Here is a 22,768-nt window from a genome sequence, read left to right on the forward strand (position 1 = left end):
GGGGACCCTGTGTTGGATCAGCTGTGGAGGAGAGAACAGGTGTGACCAAATATGCACGCACCTCCAAGAGACGGAGCACAGGTGCGCACCACCCCGTCTTTCCATCCTGGAACACCCACGACATTGGCCACGTGTTCAGTGATAGGGAAATGGCAGCAAATATAACAATCGGTGTGGTTCAGCCCTCGTTCTTAGAGCACAGGGCAAGTGCGTTAGACATCGAACTAAAGAGCTGAATGCCCCTCCGACGATGGAGACTGGAGATGCACCTAACGGATTCGGGGGTTAGAGAGGAACTCCAACCAGTTTGTGAAATATGTGGACCTGGACAGCTCCCCGCCCACCTCGGGGGCGCAGCCCGAGCGCCGCGGGGAGCCGGGCGGGGGCGGGGGCGGACGCCCGGGGGCGCTGCCGCACTTCGGCGCCGGCGCGCAGACAGCAGAGCCCTGTCCCTCTGCCAGGATCCACCCCGGCTGGGATTCCTGACGCACCGCTGGTTAAACATTTCGCGTATCTCCCCGACCTGAGGGAACTCCCTTGCCCCAAACGTACTTACCAACAAAAGACATGTAAAGTAAAATAGCTTAAGTGCTCAGCCCAAGAAAGAGAAATAAAGCCAATCTAAAGCAAGCAGAGGGAAGGACATAAGCAGAAAGGAGGAAACAGTATCCTAAGGCTCAAAAAAATCCTAAGGCTCAACAGAAGGGCTCAGACAGACCAGATGGAGGATAGGCGCGGCACTCAGCCCTCCTCTGCGCGGGCAGCTCCGGGCGCAGGCCGCACTCCCGCCCTCCCGCCGCGAGGCCTGACGTCACTAAGCTCCAGCCAATAGGGTGAGAGTGAGGCTGTGAGCTCCGCCCCTGGGCCGAGTCCGGGACCCCGACCCGCAGGCTGCTAGGGGTTGGACCGCAGGGTCCGACGGCCCGACGGGGAAAGACACCTGGTTGCCTTTCTGTCACAGCAGCAGGGCCTGTTCTCTAAAGAAGCAGCGCAGCTGCAGAAGTCATGAACAGCCGCAAACAGCATCTCAGGGCATTAAAACCACCAGGGATGCAGTGTGGCTTACGATCTGTATCTCGAGATGTTAAGAGAACAGGGAGGGAGGGGAAACTCGTGATCTTTTCAATGAAAGAGAAAAAACATTCTAAAAAAAAAAATCAGTATTTCTTCATGGTTCAGGCTCCCCCTCCCCCCCCAACTCTCCATAAATGAGGACGAGGAAGAACTTCTTAACCTGATGTGGCAGATGCTGAAGCGGGTCATCTGACTTCTGTTCTAGTGCCTCTTCCCCGAAGCCGAAAGCCTTTCCGACTCCCCCTGTGGCTTCTGCCCAGGTGGAAGCAGATGCCTGGGGGCCAGGTGCCCCCGGGTTTTCGGCAGAGTGCAGGGGCTGTGACCCCGCACCGACTTCTGTGCCCAGTTTTGTGTCGTCGCCTAAACATTTGTAAGAAATCTCTTTCTGTTTACACCAGCTAGCGTGGTTTCTGTTATCTGCAGCCAAAAGCTGTGACTTGAAGATCTGGCAAAAAGCATGGAACACACATCATACTTAACGCAGACTTGAAGTGTGTATTCCTAGTCTGGTCAGGAACAGGATGAGGTTGCCCCATTGTCTGCTTCTGTTAAATAGTATACAATATGATTGTCTACATAGTAAAGCCAAGATGATATACAGCCTACTAGAACCAGAGAAAGGGTTTGGCACGCTGGCTGGAAACAAACCGTTAGGCAAAACCCAAAACCATTGTCGGCAGGCCAGTGAGTGAGGCCCCAGAGAGCGCCAGGGGCACCAGGACCCAGCTGGACACACCACCAGGCACCACCCTCATACTGGTGCGGCTGGACTCCTGGTCTGCCATGACTGGGAGCGAACGGCAGGCTGAGAGCACCCCCGCTCCCCAGCAGAAGGCCTTTGCAACTGGGTAAAAGAAGTGACAGGTTGGGGCATTGGGACAACTTTTAGTTGAGCTTAAAAGATGGCATGGGTAACTGTGAACTTTTAAAAAAGATGGCCAGATTCAGTGAAAATAGTCAATGAGTCCTCATTCAGCAATGGGGCTCTCTTAAAGCTTTTCAGTGATCAACCTATACTGCATTCACGAAGCCGATGAGCCAGATTTGGACACCAGGTTTGAGCAGGTTTAGTGGGTCTGGATAGAATTGAGGGATTCTAGCAACAACCAAGGCTGGGGTTCAACATGCAGAAAAACAAGATGTTCTGAGGAAGGGAAACAGAAATTTGGGCAAAGTAGAATTGGATGCTGATAGGAACCAGCAAATGGACCAGCAAAGCAGGCAGGATGGATGGCCTTAAGAGCAGGATGCATCTTTATGCTCCTCAGGTGGAACCAGACATCATCAACCTGCGGTGGGCTCTACAGAGGGCAAGCCAGGCGGTGTTTGCCCCGCCCCGAAAGCAGCTTCTGTGCAGGTGGGCTGCAGTGGGGCCGCTTCTTGGGAGCTTGGGCGGCAAGTGTATGGCCCCTGGCAGCACTGGTCATTGCTGATGGAAGGTGAATGGACCCAGTGGCTCTGGAAATGGTGATGGTGGCCATGGGGCAGAATGAGCAGATGAGTGTTTGGTGAAAGCCACAGCCCCCTCCCCACCCCCCCAGCCTGCCAAGATGGCGGCCGAGGCACTGGCCAAGGGGGTGCCGAGCTCCTTGACTTCCTCAAGACGCCAGAACAAATTGCCCTACATACATCCCGCTGTCACCTTCCTGCCTCTTGTCCAAGAGTTGCCGTTTAATGCCGTGACTGTTACATTCTGCAGCATAGACGCTAACCCTCCGGGGAAGTGAAGAGGAGCCGGAATCAGCTGACTTGGCCGGCCAGCTTCAGTGGTTGACGGGTCTTTATCACCTTCTAACGGGCATTCTCAAACAGTAGGAAACCTCTTTTACCGCTCAATATCTAATTTCTATGTGGGCAGCTAGACTTGTGTTTATAATTAAATGTAATCTCTGCCAATTGGATATCAGACGTAACATTTTAGAGACATAATATTGTGCTTCCACTGTGTTGTTTGCCAGTTTTTAAAGAGCCATGGCCAATGTGCGCTTGTGACGCAGCGGTGGTGGCCGAGGTCCCCGGATGTGAGTCAAGGATCGTCAGACCAAACGTGACCACGGTGGGCCTGCAGCATGAGCAACAGAAACGGCAGGTGCGTAGGAACAACCAACATTGTGAAGATGGGAAACTTCCCTGGCAATGCAAAACTACACATTTGAACTAGGTTTTTCCTGGAGCTTGACGGATGATCCTAAAATTCAGAGTGAGGAGTGAAGGGTCCAGAGGAGCAGAAACAGTCTGGAAGAAGAGAGGTACCCAGGCTCTGTCACCATCCCATGCAGAGGACACCGTGGGCTGGGGAGGGTCAGGGGTGGGCCCAGGAGGGAGGACTGAGGCAGGGCTGGGCAGCTCCCCTTTGCCCTCTACCGCTCTAGCCTTCAGTGAGACGTGAGAAGTACAAGCAATAAAGGAAAAGTGGATAATTCTGACCACATTAAAATTAAAAACCCAACCAAAGGACACCCTAAGCAAAGGAAAAGGCAAGCTCAAACCTGGATACAAACGAGCCCACTCTAATAGAAGTTATTCCTGCAGATCACACACCAGGTCTATAATCTATAGATAAAGAGGCCTGAGAGAAAGTGGCCGGGAGCACTGAGGGCCATTTCCCAAAGAAGGCCCAGATGGCCCACCTCCCCCACCCCGAGGCATGGGATCCCACCCAGAGTTGGCACATTGGTGGGGGACGGGCACACATGCCGTCATTCTGGATAGCTGCTTCTGGGTATCCAGCCAAGCACAGCCCATATCCCGTGACTGTGCCCCACCCCCCCATTGCCTTGGAGAGTTTCCCACGCATGGTGGCAAGGTAGATGCGCCCAAGCACCTTTGGGAAGCATTGTCCTCTGTGTCCCTCAACGGAAGCAAGCTCAGTGAACGGCATGCTAAGAATATACTGGAATGAGCCTGGGCCTGAGGCCCCTGGCCATGAGGCCGCCAGCTGGTCAGAGGTTCTGGGACCTGCCTCCCCTTTGCCTGCCTCCCCAGTGACCCTTGAGGGTACCAACGGGGTGGGGAAAGCATCAGCTCTGCTAGTCTGGGGAGGGCCCCTGGGAGTGAGGGCTGGCCATATGGAGACCATTGCAGTGGCACAGGAGGAGAGTGCAGGCCTGACCATGCTCAGGACCCTCTCCTGCCCTGTCCTCTGGGGAAGCCATGTGGCTAAGGCCACAGGCTCCTGATGCCAGATGCCCTGGACACCCCCTGGCCACTTGGACTGAACACCGTGCTTCCTCCATCCTAGGGGGTCCTTGGATTCTGATGTGCTTGGCCAGGCCCCAAGGCCAGCATGCTTCCCATCCCTGACAGGTGGAAGGGGCAGGCCCTCTGAGGGGAGATGGGCGCCACACACCTGGATGATCTTCTCTGGAATGTTGGAGACAGTGAAGCCGTAGAGACGCACGCGCTCAGGGAAGATGCTGGACAGGATCCTGCGGTCCAGCTGGAAGGCGATCTCCCCCACCAGCCTCTCCCAGCCTAGCTGCTTTGACTCTGGGGAAAGTGGAAGGAGTGGTCAGTGGCCATGGTCAGCAGCCCAGGCTAGTGCCAGGGAGGTCCACAAGGGCATCAGGGGAGACCCCCCTGGTTGACCTTGTGTCACTGACCTCGGGGGCTCTCAGGGAACTTGCTGGTCTTTCGGTGGGCTAGCTTCCGTTCCAACTCTAGGATGCTTTTCCGAGATGTCTCTGCGCCACGTGGACCCCGGGTGTCGTTGACTGTAGCCGGGGAGGATGAGGTTCGGGGCGGGGAGTGGGGGTTTCGTGGAGGGGAGTGGAGGGTGGGTGAGGGCTGGGTGGGGGAGTGGTGTGCCCGGGTGGGAGCCTGGGGGGGGCACTGGACAATGTGGGTGGTGCTCGAGGGGGTGTAGTTGGTGGTAGCTTGGGGGGCGGGAGTAGGGATAGGGACGAGGACTGTGGCAGTTGGAGAGACAGGTGGGGTCGTGGGGACAGATACAGGAACTGCTTGTCCCTTAGGGGCACTGGGCTGGGTCTGGGCGTCTGAGCTGCTGTAGGAAAAGGTGGTGATGGGGCCAGGCGTGCCCCTAGTCCCGATAGGGGTGGAGGCCTGGATGGGTGAGCCCACAAACGTCATGCTGAAGGGCTCCAGGTCCTGGGTCGGCTGGGGATGCTCAGTGGAGATTGGGACTAGTGACGTGGTGGGGCAGAAAGGAGAGAAGTAGGATCAGAGCAGGACCAAGGACTGGCCTGGTGGTGGGGAGGGGGGCTGTTGTCCCTCCCCCTGAGCCAGTTACCTTTGGTGGTGGCGGCAGGCCCTGCTCCAGCTGAGGGATGGGGTCCGGAGGGGCATCCTTGGAGCGGCTCTGACAGCCGCACCCTCGGGGCCTCCGACAGCACCAGATTGCTCATGGGGTTGGCCAGAAGGTTCTGAGAAACACCTAGAGGAGCAGCCATGGAGGTGAGCAGGGGGCTGCTCAGAGAGACGGCCACTGTGCCTGTCATAGGGGCCATCAGGGGGCTGCTTGGAGTCAGGGGGCCAGTTGAGGGCAGGCCCAGGGAGCTGGTCAGTGTGCCCCCCGGGGACACTGCCATGGGGCCAGTCAGGTGGCTGCTCAGGGGGCCAGTTGAAGGCAGACCCAGGGAGCTGGTCAGTGTGCCCCCCGGGGACACTGCCATGGGGCCAGTCAGGTGGCTGCTCAGGGGGCCAGTTGAAGGCAGACCCAGGGAGCTGGTCAGCGTGCCCCCCGGGGACACTGCCATGGGGCCAGTCAGGTGGCTGCTCAGGGGGCCAGTTGAAGGCAGACCCAGGGAGCTGGTCAGTGTGCCCCCCGGGGACACTGCCATGGGGCCAGTCAGGTGGCTGCTCAGGGGGCTGGTCAGGAGGCTGGTGAGCGGGATGCTCTGTGACATGGACCCTGGTCCAGGGAGCAGTGTGTTGAGGGGGCCCATCAGGGGGTTCACGATGGCGCCTGCTGCGGGGCTGGGCTGTGGGCTGTTCAGCATGTCGGCCAGGGGCGCCAGAGTCATAATCCCCACTTCATCCAGGATAGGCTCATTTGTGGCTGCTGGGGACGGGGGCAGGAAGACACCTGGGGGGACACAGAGAAAGCACTGAGACCCCAGGCAGGCCCATCAAGGAAGGGGCCTAGGCCAAGGTGCTTGTCTGCCTCTGATGAGCTGACCAGCTCTGAGCCTCATCTCTTAGTGGGCCAGACAATGGCTCTCTACCTTAGGGGGGTTCTGGGGGGCGCCTCCGCAGATCCCCCATGAGGGTCTGGCCTTTTGTCTCTCCGTCTGCTCCTCCAGGCTCACTTCTCTGAACACCTGTCCCCGAGTCATAGGGACCTTCCACAGCTGCCCACCCCTCAGATGTGCCCGCTGCTCTGAGCGGCTGACGCCCCACCGAGGAGCGTCTTCTGGCGGCTGGTCCCCCAGGTTGCCAAGTTGACCCATCCATTCCCTGGTAGGGAGCGGTGGGTCCCGGCTTCCTGCCCACTGTTGTTGTGGGGATAGCCTCCCCAGGTGGGGGGCCCTCAGGGAGGCCAGGGCTAGAATAGGCATAGCATCTCTGGGAACAGTAAATGCGGGTTCAAGAGGGCGGGTTGGCCCAGACATGCGGCTTCACACTCCTGGATCCCTGTGTCGGGGCCTGAGAGCCCATTTCTCTTGGGTTCCTGAGGACATTGCCCTTGAATGACCACTGTTGTGGGCGAGAAGACCCCTAGGGCCGCAGAAGCTGGGGGGAGGGTGCGGGGAAGGTTTTAATTGAAAACTGCTACCCTTGTTGTTGTTCTAAAAGCCATACGCGCTCACTGCAGAGAAAGAACGGAGCTACAGGAAAGTGAATGTAAGATTAGAAACCTCTAGTCCCCTCACCGCACTGTTAGTCATAGTACAAAGCTCCGTGTTGCCTTGAAGACTTTCTGCACACGTTTTATAAACCAGGGGTGACGAACCTATTCTATTAAGGGCTGCTGGTACACATTTCCAGTTTTGCAGGCCATGTCTGTCTGGTCTCCGTTGTAACAACTCAGCCCAGCCGCTGTGTGGGCAAAGCGGCCGCAGACAACACGGGAACGAATGTGGATCCGTAGGAACCCAACTTTATTCACAGACGCTCATACTTGAATTTCGTGTACTTTTGGCATGTCTGGAAATAGTATTCTTTTGATTTTCTTTCAACCATTAAAAATGTAAAATCCGTTCTAAGCTCCAGGGCCATGTACCAACAGGTGGCAGCCTTATCTGTCCTCCTTGTCCTTATGTCCTCCCCGTCTTCTTGCTGGATGGCCTCCGGCCACCCTTCTCTGAGAACAGCGCTCATTGTGGCTGCCGGGCTCGGGCTCAGGCGTGTGCTGCGGTTCATTGAGCCTCTTCCAATCCTTGGGCATGCAAATTGATTCCAGTTTTCCCAGTGACGAATAAATTCTACTACATAAGCCTTTTTTTTTAATTAGGTTTTTAATTTTAATTCCAGTGTAGTTAACATACACTGCAGTATTAGTTTCAGGGGTACAATATAGTGAGTCAACACTTGCACACGTCACCTGGTGCTCATCAGGACAAGTGCACTCCTTAACCCTAATCCCCATCACCTGGTCCCCCCTCCCCCTGCACTGGCGACCATCAGTGTGTTCTCTAGGGTTAAGATCCTGTTTCCTGGTTTGCCTCTCTTTCTCTTTCTTCTTTTCTTTTCTTCTTTTCTTTCCTTTCCTTTCCTTTCCTTTTCTTCCTTCCTTCCTTCCTTTTTCCATTTGCTTGTTTCTTAAATTCCACATGTGAGTGAAATCATATGGTATCTGTCTTTCTCTGACTTATTTCGCTTAGCATAATACTCTCTAATTCCATCCACATCATTGTAAATGGCAAGACTTCATTCTTTTTTTATGCCTAAGTAATATTCCACTGTGTGTGTGTGTGTGTATTGCATCTTCTTTATCTGTTCATCTATCGATGGACACTTGGGCTGCTTCCATATCTTTGCTATTGTAGATAATGTTGTTATAAACATAGGAGGGGCATGTATCCCTTTGAATTAGTGTGTTTGTATTCTTTGGGATAAATACCTAGGAGTACAGTTGCTGGGTCATAGGGTAGTTCTATTTTTAACTTTTTGAGGAACCTTCACACTGTTTTCCAGAGTGGCTGCACCAGCTTGCATTCCCACCAACAGTGTAGGAGGGTTCCCCTTTCTCCGCATCCTCACCAACATCTGTTGTTTCCTGTGTTGTTGACTTTAGGCATTCTGACCGGTATGAGGTGATATCTCGTCATGGTTCTGATTTGTATTTCCCTGAAGATGAGTGATGTTGACCATGATACCTACGAAAATCTTTATTATTGATTCTTCCCCCTGAAAACAGACATTCTAGCGGTCCTTAATGCACAGTGCTAAATCTACCTTCTGTAAGACCCCTCAGAAACATTCTGACATTCCTTCAGAAGTTCCTGGGCTTGTTGCTTAAATCTATGCCCCTGGAACACTCTACAGAATGTGTGGCAAGATGTCCTGAAACTTTATTTTTTAAGATTTTATTTATTTATTTGAGATAGACAGAGAGTGAGTGAGAGCACGAGCCGGGTGTGGGGCAGAGGCAGAAGCAGGCTCCCTGCTGAGCAGGGAGCTGGACATAGTGCTTGATCCCAGGACCCTGAGATCATGACCCAAGCTGAAGGCAGATGCTTAATCGACTGAGCCACCCAGGTGCCCCAAGAAAATGACAAACACTTTTGAAAGAAATTAAAGAAGACCTAAATAAATGGAAAAGCATCCCATGGGGAGCAATACTTCCCAAGTTCACCTGCAGATTCTATGCAATCTGTCAGAATCCAAACTGACTTCTTTGTAGGACTGACAAGCCGGTCCTAAAATTCACAAGGAATTGCAAGGACCCAGAATGGGCGAAGCCACATTTTAAAAGAGAGAAGGCATTATTACAGGCGCCACTGAGCCACCCTGCACTTCTCCCTTTTACACTACCTAAGCAAAAAAGAGACAGAGAGGGAAGAAAGCAAGGGAGAAAGGAGAAAGTTGGAGGACTCAGTTTCAGATTTCAAAAGTTACTACAAAGCTACAGTAATCAGGATTACGTGGCACTGGCAGAGTGAGGGACATACAGATCAATGGAATCGAATAGGGAGTCCAGGAATAAACCCATGCATCTGTGGTCTGATTCAACAAGGGGCCAAGACAATTCATTGGGGGAAAGAATAATCTTTTCAAAAAATGGTGATGGGTCTACTGGAATCCACATGTAAAAGAATGAAGTTGGATGCCTACCTCACACCATATACAAAAGTTAAATGGATCAAAGGCCTAAATGTAAGAACTAAAACTATAAAATTCTTAGAAGAAAACACAGGGGTAAATTTCCAGGACCCTGGATTTGGCCATGTATTCTTAGATGTGGCCCCAAAACTGTGAACAGCAAAAGAAACAATAGATGAGATGGATTTCATCAAAATTAAAAGCTTCTGTGTTTCAAAAGACACCATCAAGAAAGTAAAAAGACAACCCATGGAATGGGAGAAAGTATTTGCGAGTCATACATTTGATAAGGGACCTGTATTCAGAATCTCTAAAGAACTCTTAAAACTCAATAATAAAAAAATAAGTTGCCCAACTTTAAAACGGGCAAAGGGCATGAACAGACATTCTCAAAGATGATATACAAATGGACAATTAGCACAGAAAAGATGCTCAGCATTATTATGCATCAGGGAAATGCAAATCAGAACCACTTCACCCTCACTGGGATGACTATAATAAAAAAATCAGATAATAAGTATGGGTAAGATATGGAGAAATTGGAACACTCCTACATTGCTGGTGGGAATGAAAAATAGTGCAGCCACCTTGGGAAACAATCTGGCAGCTCCTCAAACAGTTACACATACAGTTACCATATGACCCAGCAATTCTACTCTTAGATATATACCCACAAGAAATGGAAACATCAATCCACCCAAGAACTCGTATATGGTTGTTTATAGCTGTGTTATTCATAATGGCCCAGAAGAGGAAACAACCCAAAAGTCCATCAACTGATGAATGGATAAAATGTTGTGTATCCATTAATGACATATTATTCATCCATGAAACAACAACAAAAACCTAATACCAACTGGAAGTACTGGTTCACTCTACAGCATGGATGAACCTTGAAAACACTGTGCTGGGTGAAAGAAACCAGACACAAAAGCCACATACTTATGATTCCATTTAAAAGAAATATCCAGAATAGGCAAATCCATAAAAACAGAAAGTAGATAAATGGTTGCTGAGAGTTGTAGAGGAATAGGTGGTAGGAGCATCATAGCTAAAGAGTTTCTTTCTGGGGTGATGAACGTGTTCTAAAACTGTGGTGATCTTTGTAAAAACCTGTGAGTATATGAAAAACTATTGAATCACACACTTTAAATTGGTGAATTGTATGGTGTGTGAATTATATCTCAATAAAGTCATTTTAAAAAGGATTCATTGGGGTCATAGGCATTTAGGTTTCCAGGAAAAACATTCATGGTTCAGGGGCCAACTAAATGCACCCACGGAGCATGGAGGAGTGTGTGTCCACTGCTCAGTGCCAAGACATAGTCTTCATAGGGTTTGCAATCCATCAGGGTCACCAATGAGAATCTCAGGAGCCACCTGGTAGAAATATCTGGCTGCGAGATGGGGAAATGAGTTTGGGGAGCACCAGTAATACTTAAGCCATGACATGAGGTGTGAACAGGAATGTTCTACCAGGGGTCCGCAGCCAGCCTGTTTAAGAAATTTCAGTCTCAAATACCATCTGATTTCACTCATATGTGGAATTTAAGAAACAAATGAGCAAAGGGAAAAAAAGAAAAAGAGAAAGAGAAAGGCAAACCAAGAAACAGACTGTTAAGGATAGAGAACACCCTGATGGTGACCAGGGGGTGGGGTGGAGTGGGGGGCGGAATGGGTTACATAGAGGATGGGGATTAAGGAATGCACCTGTTGTGATGAACACAAGGGATTGAATGGAAGTGTTGAATCAGTATGCTGTACACCTAAGATTACTTTGACACCGTATGTTAACTAACTGAAATCTAAATAACAACTCAACTAGACATTTCAGTCCCATAGCTTTGTGTTCTAATGCAAAGTATACATGTGATGGTTTAATCTTTTTATAATTTGCATTTAATTGATTGATTTTTTCTTTTTTTCTTTTCTTTTTTTTAAGGTTTTATTTATTTGACAGAGAGAAAGACAGTGAGAGAGGGAACACAAGCAGGGGGAGTGGGAGAGGGAGAAGCAGGCTTCCCACGGAGCGGGGAGCCTGATGCGGGGCTAGATCCCGAGACCCTGGGATCATGACCTGAGCTGAAGGCAGACGCTTAACGACTGAGCCACCCAGGCGCCCCTGATTGATTTTTTTCTTAAGATTTTATTTATTTGACAGAGAGAGACACAGTGAGAGAGGGAACACAAGCAGGGGGAGCAGCAGGCAGAGGGAGAGGGAGAAGCAGGCTTCCAGCCGAGCAGGGAGGCCGATGCTGGGCTGAACCCAGGACCCGAGCCGAAGGCAGACGCTTAATGACTAAGCCACCCAGGTGCCCCTAATTGATTGATTTTTTTAAAAGATTTTATTTATTTATTTATTGGAGAGAGAGAGAGAGTGCGCACCATGCACCCATGCAGGGAGGAGCAGAGGGAAAGAATCTCAAGGGGACTCTTCCCTGAGCAGAACCCCACACAGATCCCACTTCCAGAGATCATGACCTGAGCAGAAACCAAGAGTCTGAGGCTTAACTGCCTGAGCCACCCAGGGGCCTGATTGATTTTTTAAAAAAAGACTTTATTTTTAATCTCTATATCCAACATGGGGCTTAAGCCCACAACCTCCAGATCAGTCACGTGCTCCACCACTGAGCCAGCCACCAGCCCCCTGCGTCTTTTTTTTTTTTTTTTAAAGATTTTATTTGACAGAGAGAGAGCACAAGTAGGCAGAGTGACAGGCAGATGGAGAGGGAGAAACAGGCTCTCCGCTGAGCAGGGAGCCGGATGTGGGGCTCGATCCCAAGACTCCAGGATCATGACCTGAGCCGAAAGCAGCCGCTTAACGGACTGAGCCACCCAGGCGCCCCTCCCTGTGTCTTTTTATAATTTATATTTGATTTAGATTTGTAAGTTGAAATCTTCCCAGGTTTAGATACAGTATTAGAACCTTAAAGAGAGCTTTAGATTCACTGCCTTTATATTTATTTTACATGTAACAATTATTTAGGGTCCAGGAAGGTGTGTTACATGGGACAATTAAAGTTAGACAAGCAAATGTCTTAGATTTACAAATGCACTTTACAATGTTTTTTTAAGACTTATTTATTTATTATTTATTTGAGAGAGCAAGAATGAGAGAAAGAGAGCGTGCATGGGGGGGGAGGGTCAGAGGGAGAAGCAGGCTCCCCGCCGAGCAGGGAGCCCGATGCGGTGCTCGATCCAAGGACTCCAGGATCATGACCTGAGCGGAAGGCAGTCGCTTAACCAACTGAGCCACCCGGCCCCCCCCCTGCTTTACAATGTTTTAAACTGCTTTACTGAACTTCTGACCACCCCCAACCTGCTCCTCCCAGCTGCAGTCCCTGCTTCGCGCCGCCGCCCCACTGCGGTCCCGGGCTGGTGGTGTGGGGGGGCTTGTCCAGCGCCAGGCCCCTCACAGGCCTCTCGCCCACCGCCGCGGCCCTCCGCCTCGGACCCCGCCCCCGGCCCGCCCGCCGCCGCGGCCCTCCGCCTCGGACCCCGCCCCCGGCCCGCCCACCGCCGCGGCCCTCCGCCTCGGACCCCGCCCCCGGCCCGCCCGCCGCCGCGGCCCTCCGCCTCGGACCCCGCCCCCGACCCGCCCACCGCCGCGGCCCTCCGTCTCGGACCCCCCCCACCGACCCGCCCACCGCCGCGGCCCTCCGCCTCGGACCCCGCCCCCGGCCCGCCCGCCGCCGCGGCCCTCCGCCTCGGACTCCGCCCCCGGCGTGCAGACAGCGCGCTCGCGAGGAGTCAGGTTCCCGCGGGAGACCGAGGCGGAGGCGGGGCTCTACGTAGGGGCGGGGCCAGAGCCCTGGGGCTGTGACTTTTGACCCGGGAGGGTGGAGTGGGTGGCTGGGTGCACAGAGGGGAGATCCGTGAGCGCAGGGGCTCTAGCTGAGGGCTCTAGCTGAGGGTTCCAAGAACAATGAGGAGGCGGGAAGGGAGAAAGAGCCAGGGGGGTTGATGACAGGTCCTGAGAGAGGGGACCGGCCCTGAGGGCTGGTGGGTCCTGGAGCGCTGGTGGGGTACCGTCCCGAGGAGGAGGACGGGCCCGAGGGGGCACAGGTCCCGAGGGGGACAGGGCCTGGGAGGATAGATCTAGGATGCTGAGCGTCAGCTCCTGGGGTGGGTTTGCATCCTGGGGACCCTGGACCTGAGGGGGAAAGGGGTGTGAGCAGAGTTTTGGGGGTCAGCTGGGGTTCTTATGGAGGAGAGATGGGTCCTGGGGCGAGGGCTGCGGACGTCGGAGAAGGCCCTGAGAGGATGGACAGATTTTGAGGCAGGAAAGAAGCCCCTGGTTTGGGGGAAGCGCAGGGGCAGGGAGGTGGGGAGCAGGGGTGGTAAGAGGCCCTTCTGGAAAAAGGAAGTAGGCTGCCCCCATCTCAGGAAGCTTCCGGCAGCCTGCAGCCCCCAAGAGAGGACAGAGAGGGCAGCAGGCAGTGGGGGCTGGGGAACAGAATGGCCTTGGGTGAAGGAGGAGTGGGGGAAGGTCCCAGGTAGAAAGAGCAACAGAGATCCCACCCCCCGGAGCACGAGGCCCGGAAGTCCTAATCCCATCCTGGCTCTTCGTCCCACCTGCCATGTTCATGGGGCCAGGCCTGAACCTCTTGGCACCTGTTTTTTCCCTGTGAGGTTCATGCGGCCACAGCCATGATGTCATCGTCTGCTGTTCCAATTACCCTCAGCCAGCGAGCGAGCGTCCCTGCCGCCCCTCCCCCAGCCCCAGCCGGGGCTGCTGGGGCAGGCTGGTGGCCTCTGCCTTTAGGGTCCACAGACGCTAGCCGCAGCATCGAGCTCCCTGCACAGCCCCACAGAGGTACCTGGGTCCCCCCTCAGTTCCTCCGCCGTGCTCACTCTGGTTCAGACCATCCTCCTCTTCAGCTCTCAGAGAATGTCATTTCTACCGGGAACATCGAAGCCGTGGTTCTGGAGCTTCCTCAGCCTCCTGCCCTCCGCCCCTCTGGGAAGTGCCCCTGTTCTCTTCTGCACCTTCCAGCGTCTTTCCGGGCTTCTCCCCCCTCAAGGTAACAAACTCCGGCCTCTGCTCGCTTGAGAAGCTTGCCTGCACGTCCTGGTCCGGCTACTGCCCGCCCGAGGCCACGCTCAGGCAGCAGGCAGCGAGCCCTGTCCGTGCCCTCCGGCACGCGTCGCTCCTGCCCTCACGGCGTGGGCCTCTTGCGTCTGGTGCGGCTCAAGTCTAACCAGGCTCATTGCCACCAGGGCATCAGAGGCCCCCCACGTCTTTAGCACTTCTCTTGCCTGCCCTCTCCACAGCCTGTACTCTGGTGATGCTCTGTCCCCTCGAAGCTGTGCCTCCGTGACCTTACACGTTGAGGTTTTGTCTCTGTGCTTCTCTCCTGCTGTCCCCTCCCGGCTGGCCTCACCCCTCCTGTGGCTTCAGCGATCAACTCTTTTGAACCTTCTCCCTCTGGCCCTGACCTCTCCCGGAGCGTCAGATTTGTGGTTGCTCCACGCAGGTGTCATGTGGGTTCCCAGCCAGGGTGGTCCTGCGCCGCTCATGAGCACCCACAAGTCCAGGCTGTGTTTCCTCCTGCAGCCCTTCGGGGCGGGGGGCGGCCAGAGCTGGGAACCGCAGGGTTTACGACACAGAGCACAAGGGATCCCAGAAAGAGGAACTGGAGGTTGAGTTCACAAGAGCAAATCAAGAACGGAAGCCTGATTCCACGAGGAAGGCAAGTCACAAGGAGTGGGCAGGGGAGCAGGCAGGACAAGGAAGTAGCCAGAGAACAGACACGACCACACGGACACTCACTCACACTCACAGACACAACCACACGGACACTCACACTCACAGACACAACCACATGACACTCATACTCACAGATACAACCACACGGACACTCACACACACTTACAGATACAACCACACGGACACTCACTCACACTCACAGACACGACCCCATGGACACTCACTCACACTCACAGACACAACCACACGGACACTCACAGACACGACCCCATGGACACTCACACACACTCACAGATACAACCACATGGACACTCACACTCACAGACACGACCACATGGACACTCACACACACCCACAGATACAACCACATGGACACTCACACTCACAGACACAACCACACGGACACTCACACTCACAGACACAACCACATGACACTCATACTCACAGATACAACCACACGGACACTCACACACACTCACAGATACAACCACACGGACACTCACTCACACTCACAGACACGACCCCATGGACACTCACTCACACTCACAGACACAACCACATGGACACTCACACACACTCACAGACACGACCACACGGACACTCACAGACACGACCCCATGGACACTCACACACACTCACAGATACAACCACATGGACACTCACACTCACAGACACGACCACATGGACACTCACACACACTCACAGATACAACCACATGGACACTCACACTCACAGGTACAACCCCATGGACACTCACTCACACAGATAAAACCACACAGACACTCACTCATACACACAGATACAACCCCATGGACACTCACACTCACAGACACAACCACATGACACTCATACAGATACAACCACATGGACACTCACACTCACAGATACAACCACATAGAGACTCACACACACTCACAGACACAACCACATGACACTCATACTCACAGATACAACCACATGGACACTCACACTCACAGATACAACCACATAGAGACTCACACACAGACACAACCACATGACACTCACACTCACAGACACAACCACACGGACACTCACTCACACTCACAGACACAACCACACGGACACTCACTCATACACACAGATACAACCCCATGGACACTCACACTCACAGACACAACCACATGACACTCACACACACTCACAGACACAACCACACGGACACTCACACACACTCACAGATACAACAGCATGGACACTCACACTCACAGATACAACCACATAGAGACTCACACACACTCACAGACACAACCACACGGACACACACACTCACAGATACAACCACATGACACTCATACTCACAGACACAACCACATGGACACTCACTCACACAGATACAACCACACGGACACTCACTCACACTCACAGACACAACCACATGACACACACTCACAGATACAACCACATGGACACTCACACTCACAGGTACAACCCCATGGACACTCACTCACACAGATACAACCACACGGACACTCACAGACACAACCACACGGACACTCACTCATACACACAGACACAACCACATGGACACTCACACTCACAGACACAACCACATGGACACTCACACTCACAGACACGACCACATGGACACTCACACACACTCACAGACACAACCACTTGGACACTCACACTCACAGATACAACCACATGGACACTCACACTCACAGACACAACCACATGACACTCATACTCACAGATACAACCACATGGACACTCACTCACACAGATACAACCACATGACACTCATACTCACAGGCACAACCACATGGACACTCACACTCACAGACACAACCACTTGGACACTCACACTCACAGACACAACCACATGGACACTCACACTCACAGACACAACCACTTGGACACTCACACTCACAGATACAACCACATGGACACTCACACTCACAGATACAACCACACGGACACTCACTCACACTCACAGACACAACCACACGGACACTCACTCATACACACACATACAACCCCATGGACACTCACTCACACTCACAGACACAACCCCACGGACACACACACACTCACAGACACAACCACACGGACACTCACTCATACACACAGATACAACCCCATGGACACTCACACTCACAGACACAACCACACGGACACTCACACTCACAGGTACAACCACACAGACACACTCACAGATACAACCCCATGGACACTCACACTCACAGGTACAACCACACAGACACTCACACTCACAGATACAACCCCATGGACACTCACTCACACTCACAGACACAACCACACGGACACTCACTCATACACACACATACAACCCCATGGACACTCACACTCACAGACACAACCCCATGGACACACACACACTCACAGACACAACCACACGGACACTCACTCATACACACAGATACAACCCCACAGACACTCACTCACACTCATAGACACAACCACATGGACACTCACACTCACAGGTACAACCACACAGACACACTCACAGATACAACCCCATGGACACTCACACTCACAGGTACAACCACACAGACACTCACACTCACAGATACAACCCCATGGACACTCACACTCACAGATACAACCACACAGACACTCACACACACTCACAGACACAACCACACGGACACTCACTCATACACACAGATACAACCCCATGGACACTCACTCACACTCACAGACACAACCACATGGACACTCACACACACTCACAGGCACAACCACACGGACACTCACTCATACACACAGATACAACCCCATGGACACTCACTCACACTCACAGACACAACCACACGGACACTCACATTCACAGGTACAACCACATTTCCACTCACAGACTCGACACAATCACACATACACTCATACACAGTATAAACACACTTACCTCCCACACTCACAGATACAGCCACACAGACATTCATACACAGTACAAACACTCACACACACACACTCACACACACAGCCTGGGCTTTAACCACACTGATGTTTCATGTTCCTGCAGGCCCCTGGTCCTACCCTTTGCGTGAGGTGCTCTTCATCCTGTAATGTCTTCCCGTCACTACGGGGCTCACCTTCAGAAAGCCTTCCTAACCCTCTAAGCTGGATCCTTCAGGAGCTGGAAAACCTGAAGTGGTCCAAGGATTCTTTTAAGAATCAAGCCTAAAAGGAGAAGACTTACTTTTTTCTTAAACTTTGAGATTTCTTACATTTTGTTCCTCCCTGGGTCTTTATTTTTGTCAGCCTGTTGTCTCTGTCCTTATAGGAGAGCCTTTCAAAGGAGAGGGGCCTGTGTTCTCGTGGTCACTATGGCGGGTGTGAAGATGGGTTGGATGAACAGCCAGGTTGAATAGCAGGGAAACCGGTGGGTAGGGATCCGAGGGAGGCAGCTTTCAAGAGTAAGAGGAAGGAGGCTTCGAGCCGGAAGTGGGACTGTAGGGGCAGGACTACAGACCTGACAGGGTTTAGCGTCCTGGTGGAAAGGCCAGTTCTTAGAAACATTGTGGTTTAGACTGAGCTGAGTGCCAGGGAGTCACTGGGCCTGCAAGACCCTGTGAAGGGACCTCCACTTATGGTGGAGGACTGAAGCCAGTGGTGATGGGAGGGCTGGTGGTGGAGGGCAGGCCTGAGCCAACCTGGGAGCAGTGGGGACAGAGGTGAGCCGGGGGGGGACGCCCTGGCCGAGGGTGCTCTTGGAACTCAGAAGGAGGGGGGTTATCAGTCCCAAATTCCATGCAGAGGTTTAGAAGGATGTGGCACTTAGGAAGCCACCCATGACCTTTCTAGAACCACTACCACTGAGTGTCGGGGTCCACTATCGAGCTGCAGAGGCCCAGTCGGCAGGGACAGCGAAAGAGCGGAGTCCTCCTTTCGGGGGACGAGGATAGTTCCAGACCTGCCTGGGGCCAGAGGGGCCTGCGGGAGGGCGGGGTGCAGGGCCCGTGACAGGAGCGGAGGGCACACGGCCTTCTCTGGCACGAGGAGGACGCCATAGGGAGGGGAGGGTGTGCTGTGACACCCACAGGATTTTATCACCTGCTCACACCCAGTGTGACCTTCGCCGCCGCAGTCAGCCACTGACTTCTACGGCCTCGCGCCGGGCACGGCCAGCGCCAGAGTCTCCCTCCGTTATCTTCGGTGCCAGCCGGTTTCCGCCCCTGCTTTCCGTCCTTCCTGCACCTCCCTGTTCCTATCACTGCAGCCAGCTGTGCAGCGTCCCTGGCCTGCTGGCCTCTGGGAGCCGTCCTGGCTCAGTCCCCACGTATCACCCATGGCTTCCCTGCCTCTTCTGTGTCACCCTGGCCTGTAGATGTTCTGCGGCCCCAGGGCTCGGTCACACACTAATGCCTCCCGGACCTCAGCTGCCATCCTGGCCTCTGACCCTGGCTCCTGGACTTGGGCTGCTGTTTGCCTCCTGGCCACCTGCAGGCGCGGAGGAATGGGGGTGCTGAGGGGGAGGGAGGCCGAAGGGGAGTGACGTATTGGGCCCAGTAGGGTAGCACATTTGGATTCCAGAGCTAGGAAGTTCTCAGTCTTTGGGGCTGCTTGGAAGTCTGGCTGAGGGGAGCAGAGGCCGGGCTCCGGCCATCGGGGCGGGTGGGACTTCCATCCCTATGGCCTGTGTGCTCCCCCACCCTCCCTCACCTGCTGGGGCCCCTGTCCCAGCAGGTGCCTGCTGTCTGTGCCCTCTCTCCGGGACTTCCTGAGACCCACCCTCCCTCCTCGCTGTCTTACAGTTTCCTGGGCGTTGAGGAGGGCTGGCCGCCGCCTCGCCAAGCCCCGAGCTGAACCCGCTGATGCCCAGGCCACCCGCTTGTGTCTTGATCGCCGACCTGAGCTCGTGATTCTCCCGAATGAGCTGTACCAGCTTCTTCAGCTCCTCATTCTCCCTCACCAGCCTCTCGATCTGATGCCGAAGCCCCTCATAATTGGTGAGTAAAGACATGCCCCGGGGCAGCGGGACGGGTGCCGCCCAAGGGAGGGCGCTGCACCTGGAGGCTGCCCAGGGCCCCGGGCCTTGCCCGGGTTGGAGGAGGGCGCCAGAGTTTGCGAGTTGCAAGGCGGGCCCAGTGGGCTCTGGGTATTGTGAGGTCAGAGGCTGTGCCCTCCTCCTTGCCCTCTCTGCTCTCCATGCCTCCAGGCTGTGCCCAGGTCCTGCCCTGGCCTGGAATGCACGGACGCTTCCTCTGTTGGGCCACATTCACTCTGCAGGTGCCCGCTCTGTCCGGCGTCCTGCCGCCCCAGCAAGCGCAGCTCTGCTCTCCAGGCTTCCCCGGCCATGTCTCTACCGTGGTGCTCCCCGGCTCTGTGCGGGTAGCTGCTGGCTCTGTTTGGCTCACTTTACAGTGAGGCTGGGGGTTGGGCACGTCCCCAGCAGCCAGCAAAGGGCCCAGGGGCACAGCAGGGAGGTGACCAGAGAATACCTGTTGAATGGAAGCTTATCGCGCCCCTTCCTGGCCAGGGGCCCTCTCCTTGGGAGGTTGCGCACACCTGGGTTTAGCCTGTCAGTCTTCTCCTGGGGACATTCTACCTTCCATACTGGACACTGGCCCTACTTTTTTCCAACCCAGGTGCTCAAAGCCTTTCTCTGACTGCCGGCCCAGGGGCTCCCTTGTCCAAGCACCTGGCTCTCTATAGCTTGGACTTCCCATTTCTGGTGACTCAGGTTCCCCTATTCTGAGTCCCCCACGGCAGCCCTCTGTGCCCACAGCTCCGTTCTCTGACTGCTTGAATTTTCCTGCCTGTGGTCCTTCGAGTACCCAAGACATGCCCCTCGTCAGGTTGTCAGGTTCCGAGAATTCAGACCTGAGGCCTCACCACGCTCTCTTTTTAAGAGCTACCTACACAGAGATCTTGGCGGGCCTGACCTTGGGAGTTAAGGGAGGCGGTGTCCCACGGGCCTCCACTCGCTGTGTAGCCATCTGTTCTCAGACGGGAAGGACAGTGAAGCCCAGGTCTAAGCCTGAGGGCGCGCTCCTGGTAGGCAGGCGGGGGTGAGGACGGGCTTGGAGTCAGCCTGAGTTGAACATTCTACCTGGACCTCACAATGGGGGCCTCCTCGGACACCCTACACTGTAATCCTGGCTGGGTCGCCCTGGCCCTGGAGGCCTGGCTGGACGTCTCTTCACCACCCTCTGCTGTTTGTAGGACATCCCATCCTCCGGCGTGGGAAAACGAGCCTCTCACGGCCTTCCGGGTCTCCTGTACCATCCGGCCTGGCCTCGCTGTTGGCCTCTCCTGGGGTCGATGCATCTGGGCTGGTGAAATTGATGGCTCAGCATGGCTGGGTGCCCACGTGCTTGGTCAAACCCTGGTTCAGATATTGCTGTGAAAGTATTTTGTAGTGTGATTAACATCTACAGTCGTTGATTTTAAGTCAAGGAGGTCACCTTCAATCCTGTGGGCAGACCTCATCTAATCAGCTGAAGGCCTTAAGAGCAGAAAGCTGGGGTTTTCCAGGAAAAGAGGATGTTGGCCTCAGTGCTGTCCCGGAGGCCCTGCCTGAGCGTCCAGGCCACTGGCCTGTGGATGTGGACAATTGTATGAACCAGTTCCTTAAAATAAGTCTCTTCATACCCGAGGAATCTGACTGATGTGCTCTCTGTATCGGGTACCAGCGCTTCCGTCCTCCCAAAACCGTGTGCGGAGCCCCAGCTAGCGGCAGCCCTGTGTTGGAATCACAATATTGTACACCCGAACTAGAGGCACACTGTATGTTAACCACACTGGAATTAAAATAAAAAACTTAAAATATAGAACAGGAAAAAAAAAAAAGAAATCAGGGATTTAGCGCTGGTCACACTCAGGCGCTGTCCATGCCTTATGGGCCTGGCCCGGAGTGGGGAGCAGCTGGGCATCAATCACCGCGCGGTGCGGGGAGAAAGCCTGGTGGGCAGTTGGATGCAGTGGGCCCAGAGTGGCCTCCCCTGGGGAAGTGGACGCTGGTGGAGGAGGGGTCGGGGTGGGAAGAGCCCTCTGGCCCTGCAGGGCACGGTGCTCCACGGAAGGAGCTGCATGTGGGGCTGGAGACGGAGGGGCGGTATGTGCGGGGGGGGGGGGGGGGGGCAGGTCCCGGCTGTGACACCGGAGTTCGTCTTCATCCTGAGGGTCTTGCACAGTCCTGGATGGGCTGTAAGGGAGGAAGCGCGGGCAGGGATGGCTCGGTGGGGAAAGAGCTGCGGAGCGGGCAGGAAGAGGGCCATTGTGGTCACCCAAGAAGCCGCAGGCGGTGCCGTGGAGGCGGGGAGACTGGGCAGAGCTGAGGGAAGTTTCGCCGCCACTGGACGGAGGGATTTGGGGCGTGGGCAAAAGCAGGGACAGCCTCCAGGCTTCTGGTAAGCACGCCGCAGCTGCTGGTTACACCACCAGCTTGGTAGGGAGGGGGCGAAGGTCTTGTGTCAGGCTTGGGTGTGTGCTGCTGAGACGGGGACCAGGCGCCCCATCCCATTCCCAGACTGCGGGCCCCACCACCCGGTCCCGGGCTCCGGCCCCGGGCCTCTGCCCTAAGCCTCTTGTTTGAGTATAGCTGCGGCAGCAGACTTGGTGAGCCTAGGTTCCTCTCCTGGCTCTGTGCTCACCTGCCCCGGCCTCACCTGCCCTGGCCTCACCTGCTCCCGGCCTCACCTGCCCCGGCCTCACCTGCCCCGGCCTCGCCTGCTCCGGCCTCGCCTGCCCTGGCCTCACCTGCCCCCGGCCTCACCTTCTCCCGGCCTCACCTGCCCCGGCCTCACCTGCCCCGACCTCACCTGCCCCGACCTCACC

At 54.6% G+C, this 22,768-nt stretch overlaps 1 protein-coding gene and 1 long non-coding RNA gene across 3 annotated transcripts in view; one reads left to right on the forward strand and one right to left on the reverse strand.

Annotated features, from left to right (window-relative positions):
* Window positions 1–19,952, reverse strand: part of SPATC1 (spermatogenesis and centriole associated 1) — a 23,098-nt gene extending 3,146 nt beyond the window's left edge. Inside the window, exons 1-5 of the mRNA XM_036105636.1 lie at window positions 19,742–19,952; window positions 5,866–6,118; window positions 5,324–5,589; window positions 4,677–5,216; window positions 4,424–4,563 (exon numbers count right to left, since the gene is read on the reverse strand). Of these exons, the coding sequence (XP_035961529.1) occupies window positions 4,424–4,563; window positions 4,677–5,216; window positions 5,324–5,589; window positions 5,866–6,118; window positions 19,742–19,952 (1,410 nt within the window). The remainder of the gene's footprint in view (window positions 1–4,423; window positions 4,564–4,676; window positions 5,217–5,323; window positions 5,590–5,865; window positions 6,119–19,741) is intronic.
* LOC118544097 (uncharacterized) lies at window positions 13,162–21,765 on the forward strand. Of its 2 annotated transcripts, none has more exons than XR_013447628.1 (3): window positions 13,162–14,321; window positions 19,744–19,938; window positions 20,578–21,765. It is a non-coding gene; the product is annotated as an uncharacterized LOC118544097 (long non-coding RNA). The 2 variants fall into 2 exon arrangements; XR_013447627.1 differs by having other exon boundaries at window positions 21,155–21,765.
* Window positions 21,766–22,768: the final 1,003 nt, after the last annotated feature.

This window comes from Halichoerus grypus, chromosome 5 (assembly GCF_964656455.1).
Source record: "Halichoerus grypus chromosome 5, mHalGry1.hap1.1, whole genome shotgun sequence".
Classification (NCBI taxonomy): Eukaryota; Metazoa; Chordata; class Mammalia; order Carnivora; family Phocidae; genus Halichoerus; species Halichoerus grypus.